Below are 8488 nucleotides of genomic sequence, written 5' to 3' on the forward strand. Positions count from 1 at the left end.
CAGGATGAGGACAGGTGGAGGACAGGATGAGGACAGGTGGAGGACAGGTGGAGGACAGGATGAGGACAGGTGGAGGACAGGTGGAGGACAGGATGAGGACAGGTGGAGGACAGGATGAGGACAGGTGGAGGACAGGATGAGGACAGGTGGAGGACAGGTGGAGGACAGGATGAGGACAGGTGGAGGACAGGTGGAGGACAGGATGAGGACAGGATGAGGACAGGTGGAGGACAGGTGGAGGACAGGATGAGGACAGGATGAGGACAGGTGGAGGACAGGATGAGGACAGGTGGAGGACAGGTGGAGGACAGGATGAGGACAGGATGAGGACAGGATGAGGACAGGATGAGGACAGGTGGAGGACAGGTGGAGGACAGGTGGAGGACAGGATGAGGACAGGTGGAGGACAGGTGGAGGACAGGATGAGGACAGGATGAGGACAGGTGGAGGACAGGATGAGGACAGGATGAGGACAGGTGGAGGACAGGTGGAGGACAGGATGAGGACAGGTGGAGGACAGGATGAGGACAGGTGGAGGACAGGATGAGGACAGGATGAGGACAGGATGAGGACAGGTGGAGGACAGGATGAGGACAGGTGGAGGACAGGTGGAGGACAGGATGAGGACAGGTGGAGGACAGGTGGAGGACAGGATGAGGACAGGTGGAGGACAGGATGAGGACAGGTGGAGGACAGGTGGAGGACAGGATGAGGACAGGTGGAGGACAGGATGAGGACAGGATGAGGACAGGTGGAGGACAGGATGAGGACAGGATGAGGACAGGTGGAGGACAGGTGGAGGACAGGTGGAGGACAGGATGAGGACAGGTGGAGGACAGGATGAGGACAGGTGGAGGACAGGATGAGGACAGGATGAGGACAGGTGGAGGACAGGATGAGGACAGGTGGAGGACAGGATGAGGACAGGTGGAGGACAGGATGAGGACAGGTGGAGGACAGGTGGAGGACAGGTGGAGGACAGGATGAGGACAGGTGGAGGACAGGATGAGGACAGGTGGAGGACAGGATGAGGACAGGATGAGGACAGGTGGAGGACAGGATGAGGACAGGTGGAGGACAGGTGGAGGACAGGATGAGGACAGGTGGAGGACAGGATGAGGACAGGTGGAGGACAGGATGAGGACAGGATGAGGACAGGATGAGGACAGGTGGAGGACAGGATGAGGACAGGTGGAGGACAGGATGAGGACAGGATGAGGACAGGATGAGGACAGGTGGAGGACAGGATGAGGACAGGTGGAGGACAGGATGAGGACAGGTGGAGGACAGGTGGAGGACAGGATGAGGACAGGTGGAGGACAGGATGAGGACAGGTGGAGGACAGGATGAGGACAGGTGGAGGACAGGATGAGGACAGGTGCTTTAGCTCTTAATGGCCGTCCACTCAGACTGTCCCGGCCATAATTAATGAGAGGTCGAATGAGAATGTCACACTGGACACAGCTACTGTCTCCTTCACCGTTTGTTCTAACTCATGTTAAAAAGAGGATTGACCGAAAACACCAGCACTTTCTTCTTTTAAAGTCATGCGATCTCACACACACACACACACTATATAACAAAGGAAAGTGTGGATATATCGCACTGATGCTGTGACAGTGTCTTTCATCTCTCAGATTCTCATTTCCCGATGCGATTCCTTTTGTCTGGGGTGCGGCAGAGATGTGTTGTGTGTAGTGGTATTGACCTGTGTAAAGTGCAGAGCGTAAAGACGGCTGTGTTGATACGAGTCTGCGGGGAGAGAGAGAGCGAAGTAATCTTCTGGGATCTCAAGCTTTTGTTTTACTCGGGGGAACATTTCCTTTTTGAACGCTGACGGATCGCAGTGATTGTCGAGAGGATTCGGGGGCCTTTTATTTAGAGGGAAAAAAATCGTTGAAAGCTTAAGCGGCCGTTTGAAAGCACCTCGTCTTAAAAGTGGAGGTTAAATCAGCAGGGTTTGTTTGATCAAACTTTGATGCCATAGTACAATAAAATCATTGCTTTTTTCTAAATAATAGTGGCCCAGAATAAAGGAAACACAATTACTGTGGCCTCAAAACACATTTAAACTCTACACTGTAAACACGAACAATCAAAATAATGAAGCGGTTTGAGTAGAGCCAACTCGAATTTAACAAATTAGTTACTTTTTAGTTCAAAACTGACACATTTTAAGTAATCTGAAAAGTTTTATGAGCTTTTTTATTTGAATTTAGATTAACTTAAATTTAACCGGAACTAGGCTGGGATTTCTATTTCCCAGCATGCTTTGCCAGGGCACTCAAAATGGACAGTAAATGCCCAAATTAATTGTTTTTTTTGTGGGAGATTTAGTAGTGTTTAATGTTTTTTTTTTTTGTAGGGTTTCCCTCATGTGACGAGTGGAGCATGAGCATAGTTTGAGAACAGATTTATGTCAAATGTTTTATATTGCAAGTGCACTGCAAAAAATGCTTTTCTTACTTAGTATTTTTGTCTTGTTTCTGGTCCAAACATCTAAAAATTCTCAAAACAAGAAGCATTTACTAGCCAAATAAAAATGTTTTGGGGGGGAAATAACTCAAAATTTTAAGTTTTTACTTAAAATTAGCAAAATAATCTGCCAATGGGGTAAGCAAAATAATCTTAATTCAAACAGAAAACAATTATTTTAAGCAAAAACTCCCTTAATTTTGAGTTATTTTCCCCCGAAACAAGACAAAAACTTTTGCTTGTCTAGTAAATTCTTCTTAATGTAAGATTTTAGATATTCGGACTGAAAACAAGACAAAAATACTAAGTAAGAAAAGCATTTTTTGCAGTGTGCTAATGCTATCTAAGCATTGTGTAACCAATTAGCGAGGTGGCATTTATTGAATTGGCTCGTTAAAGCTAGTCAAGTTTCCACTACTAAAAATGTGAGATTACATGATATTTTAATTAGGGCTGTCAAAAGATTAATCGCGAATAAAAGTTTGTGTTTACATAATATATGTGTGTGTATTCTGTTAATTATTATTTATATATAAATACACACACAAGCATGTATATATTTAAGAAAAAAAATATTATTTTTATATATAAAACATTTATATTTATATATATTATAGATTATATAAATGTATTTACATGCAAATATTTCTTAAATATATACATGCTTGTGTGTGTATTTATATATAAATAATAATTAACAGAGTACACACACATATATTATGTAAACACAAACTTTTATTTTGGATGCGATTAATCGCGATTAATCTTTTGACAGCCCTAATTTTAAGGTAAATGTGTGAATTAGCTTACTCAAATATTTCAAGTTCAGAGCAATGCAATTCAACTTTTTTGAGTTTTGCCAACTTATTCGGGTTTACAGTGTATGAATGTCTTGCATTACATAAAATGTCATTTTGGTTTGACATTTTAAACCAAAATTTACCCACACACACACACACACACACACACACACAAGCAATATACCACAAACCAGCGGTATGTTAGTTAATGATAAAACAATATATTGAGTATTTGGACACAGGTTGAGGTTGTCCAGCATTATTGGAGGTTTCCTGACGAATGCGATTGCTTGTGTTTCCAGGCCAGCGTCTGTTTGGAGAGAGCATTCTGGGTTTGACGCAGGGCTCTGTGTCCGATCTTCTGGCCCGGCCCAAGCCCTGGCACAAGCTCAGCCTGAAGGGGCGCGAGCCGTTCGTACGCATGCAGCTGTGGCTGAGCGACCCGCGCAACGTGGAGAAACTCATGGACATGAAGCGGATGGAAAAGAAAGGTAATCTCTCTCCGCTGTCTGGCCGCCCGCCAGCAAAGACCTGTTAGCAATTGTTTCAGAGTGTGTTTATTTGGGTGTTTATTAAAGCGCGCCACGGTTTGTTCAGTGTTGGTTGAGTTGGCAGGTCTGGGGAGGAGTTTTATTTGTTTTCTGACGTTGTAGTTGTGCAGATCGCTCGATACACAGAGCTCACTTGGGTTGAGTTGGGCTTTTTCGCTAACAAAGCGCTTTGGGCCTGTTCCATGTGAAGAAACGGCTTAAACCTGCTGGTCTTGAACCTGGAGCCAGTGACATCATCACTCAGGGTCACCACACTTCGTTTAAAAGAACAGCATTGATGCAAAAATAAAACTAGAGCATGATTTTATTTAGTGATGCACCGATCATGGCTGATTCTGAGACCGATTTTTTTCAAGCAAACTGGCCGATTCCTATACCGATTTCCGGTTATTATTTTTTTGCACAATAAAAGAACTAAAGTATACATAAACAAGATGTTTATTTGGTATTTAACAGGCTAAATTGGCTTTTGGCCAATGAAAACAAGTCCGCAATCTGCATATTCTGAAATCCACAATCAACACACATTCAACAATCCAAACAGATGTTACTGAAATCAGCATTTGTTTTCAAATTCAGTGTAAAGAAAAAAAGTCTTTACCAGTGAAATTAAATAAAACCGAAGTATATAAAATATTGTTCCAAAATGTTAAATCAAATCATGTTTAGTGCAACGAAAAAAACAAAGATACAGCAGGTGCTTTTTAAATCAAATTAAGTCAATGTTATTTTAAGGTCAAATAAAAATGATCATCCTATACAGAACTGATAGTATTTCATTTCAAAAGTGCATGCATGTTCTTCTTTAGGCTACAAGAAGAAGTATTTCGGCTTTGTCACAAGTTAGTCTGTTTCGTTCTCATCCGATCCAACACGTGAGAATCTGAGCTGAACAAATCTGCGCTTGTGCAGGCGTGGAGAGGTAAGTGCCTCGTCTCTTCCCTCACTTCTCCAGCTTCCGTTTGTAACACACAAGTGACATGTTCGCGAATTATTGCAATATAGGCGTATGTGCATGCGGGCGCAGTTCAGGAAAGATCGGCAGAAAAATACAAAGAAAACCGTCCGGTTGCCGATCGCGCGCTAGAATCAAAAACCGTCCTGTTCCGATTTTTGGCCGGTGCATCCCTACTTTTATTATAATGAACTGTTTTTGTTGTCCTGTTGTCTTTGTGACTATTTTTCAGATGTGATGTGTAAAGTGATTGATGTGTTATTTTCAGTGTTGGGAGTAACGCGCTACTAAGTAACGTGTTACTGTAATCACACTACTTTTAGTGCTAACGCGCATGTAACTATATATTTTTTTAATCGAGTAACGCAATTACAATTACTGAAATTAAAATCTCTTTTGTGAAAAATTAACGCTTGCAGAAGCTCAAATCTAGGCCCTAGACCAGTGGTTCCCAAACTGAGATAGATGGGAATTCGTGTCCCACATTCAGCCAAAATTCATCCGAAGACATTTCTCCAAATTTAAATTTTAAAGTGCGATCCATACAGAGTTTCGCCAGTTCTTCTCGCACTTTGATTGGCAACATCTTTGCTGATTCTGATGTCCGTCGGCCGTCTGGGCTTTGACATTTCTGCTTTTCTTTTGTTTAAACTATGAATTTATGCATCTTTGCCCTGTTCTGTCAATCTCTGCGTGAAATATAAAATTGAGCATGCACCAGTAAAAATGGCGGAGCAGGCGAGCGATTCTCTCCTGAGAACTGTCTAATTGGCGGTAAATAAATATTTAAACTTTAAATATTAATTAAATATATCCGTTTTATGGCTTATTTATTTTCATTTGGACATGTTCATACCGTATGTTGGTATTTTGATTTATATTTTAAATATATGCAGCAAAAGGTTATTATATGGTACAATAGTTATTTTAGGCTGTTTAAATTGGAAGCCAGTTGTCATGGCACCCCACTTTGGGAACCGCTGCCCTAGACCGTGTCTGACTTATCAAACTTCTCGGCCCTTTATTAAGTTGATTTAGAAAAAAAATGTTTGGAGCATCTTTTTGTTTGTTAAATTAAAGTTTTTCTTTTTTAAAGTGAGACTGAGTTAACCCAACGCTTTAGCCTCTTAAATCAACACTTGACTTTGCCTATAATAAAATCCATAGATATCAAACACGTCAAGCATCACACTGTGAGTTTAAACTTTTAGCTTATATCACCACCACAGTAAAACGGCATTTTTGATAAGTTGAGGTTAGGCTGATCGTAGGCGCTCGCCAACGAAACGGGCTACACAATCTAAAAAAAACGAAACAAAACATAAAAAATGTGCAGGTTGTCTTACCTTACACCTACCTTACGCAAAATGAATATAAATCTGATCTTCAATTCCCGCGCTATATGCACATTTAACGGAGTTCACGTCAGCGAAAGCAACAGAAATGAGCTGCATTATATTCATCAGCTCAAGATCAAAGACCGCAATATGAGAACGAGCGAGCTAAGCACTGCTGAGATCATTCGTCTCATTAGTTTTAATGAAGATGATTGTGTTTTTGATTGTTTTGTTGGCTTGCTACTCATTTGCGGTGATACGTGTTGAGTGGCGCCATCACATCTGACTACAACATATAATATAGCCTATATCGCTCTCACACGTTCATTTAAAAAAAAAAAAATTTGCCTGGAGTAAAATTTACATATGTAGTTTAAACAACCAGATGCTTATACACTTGTCCAGTTCGCCTGAAATGTTGAATGAAAAAATATGTTTATTGTGTTTGACTGGTCAGTACAGTTCATATTTACATTTTAAAAGCAGACATATAAGTAACTTAAAAGTTACTTTCCCTAGTAACTAATTACTTTTGATACACAGTAATTGGTAAAGTAATTCAATTATTCGAATACCGAATCCACTGGTTAAGATTCTGCCGAATCCGACTCCCATCCTCAGTCCATTATCTCAGTAAACACATTAATGAAGTAAACCACGTCTACAGCTGAGCAGTGTATTTTTAATTCAATTTAATTTTAATAGGCAACATTATACCAGGAACGCGCCATGTTCCGAAAGTTTTTTAAGTGTCATACACCGGTATTTCGGTGTAATCTAAATTCATATCATAACAAAAATAAACACCGATATTCGGTATGAACCGGTATTATTCCTAATCTATTCCTAATGGGGTCAAATTGACCCGCGAGAGAAGGATTTGTTACTTTATTCAATTTCAACTATACTTATTTTTACTTTATTTATTTTTTTGTGTGCAGAAAGCTTATTCCTTTTCATTTTAATAATATCATTTCAATTTTTTAATGCATTTTTTTTTGGGAGATTTTTTCGTTATTTTCAAATTTAAATTTACCTTTAAATTGCTGGATTTGATCAATAAATAATCATTTAAGCACATTCACTTAAATTCAAAATAACAATTTCATGCATAACCCTGTTGATTCAGCTCAGAATATCTCACATTGGGGTGTCTCTGCCGACCTCTTGTGGAGGAAAAATAATAATATAAGATGATATTTCATGACTCTTGATGGCCTTATAGCTCTATATGGGGCGGATGAGCTGTTCCGCTGGGTCCTAAAGTCAGTTTCTCTTCAGTATGCATTCAGAGACGCATGTAGACATTATAAAGTCATTTTTTGATCAAGTTTGAGCGTTTTTTTTCTGTGTATTGAAGTATTCCTCGCAATTCATTCATTCTTAATGGGGTCAAATTGACCCGCGAGGGAAGGATTTGTTACTTTATTAAATTGCAACCACATAAACTCATCGAATCCAGTCAATTTGTTCGGTGTATTCGTGATTCAAGTGCGACAAAAGTCCTAAAGTCTTGGAGCACTCCGATGAACACTTAATTTTTATCCTTTAAAAAAAAAAATGAGCCGAGGGGTGGATGAGAGTTACAGAAGTCTCTTCTGCTCATTAAGGCTGCGTTTATTTGATCAAAAAAATCCAGAAAAATCACTAAAATTATGAAATATTATTACTATTTAGAATAACTTTTTTCTATGTGAATATATAGTAAAATGTAATTTATTCCTGTGATCAAAGCTGCATTTATCATCATTACTCCAGTCTTCAGAGTCACATGACCCTTCACTAATCACTCTCATATGAGGATCTGATGCTTAATATTATCGTGGAAATGTTATAAGTATTCTTTGATGAATAGAACATTTATTCGTAACCAGTGGTGGAAATGGCCGAAATTCACTAGGCGGACTCTAGTTTGGAAAGGTGTTTTTTTTTTTTTTTTGACTTGCAAAAACCATCTAAATAAATAGTCCTTAGGTTAAATAAATCTGTTGAATGTTTTGGATGGTTACTGTACATCTCAGTTTAGTGCTGTGAAAATTAACAATCAAACCCCCCCAATGCATTCTTGCTTGTTAGTGTAAACGAGTTTGTTATATCAAATGTTACACATTAAAGGGTTAGTTCACCCAAAAATGAAAATTCTGTCATTAATTCCTCACCCTCATGTCGTTGGACACCCGTCAGACCTCCGTTCATCTTCAGACACAAATGAAGATATTTTAGTGTAAAGCTGATGCTGAGAAAGGCTTCAGATAGGCCTCCATTGGCATTCAGTACATTTACACTCACAAGACCCATAAAAGGCACTTAAAACGCCGTTACAAAGTCCATCTCACCACAGTGACTCTACAATAATCGTACGATGCGGCG

At 39.9% G+C, this 8488-nt stretch overlaps 1 protein-coding gene across 4 annotated transcripts in view; it reads left to right on the forward strand.

The window, feature by feature from the left end:
• Positions 1-8488, forward strand: part of cux1a (cut-like homeobox 1a) — a 263147-nt gene that overhangs the window by 244308 nt on the left and 10351 nt on the right. For all 4 annotated transcript variants that reach the window (XM_079804718.1, XM_079804716.1, XM_079804717.1 and 1 more), the window contains one exon: positions 3578-3766. In XM_079804718.1, coding sequence (XP_079660844.1) covers positions 3578-3766 — 189 coding nt within the window. The remainder of the gene's footprint in view (positions 1-3577; positions 3767-8488) is intronic.

Source organism: Gobio gobio, assembly GCF_949357685.1.
Source record: "Gobio gobio genome assembly, chromosome: 22".
NCBI lineage: Eukaryota > Metazoa > Chordata > Actinopteri > Cypriniformes > Gobionidae > Gobio > Gobio gobio.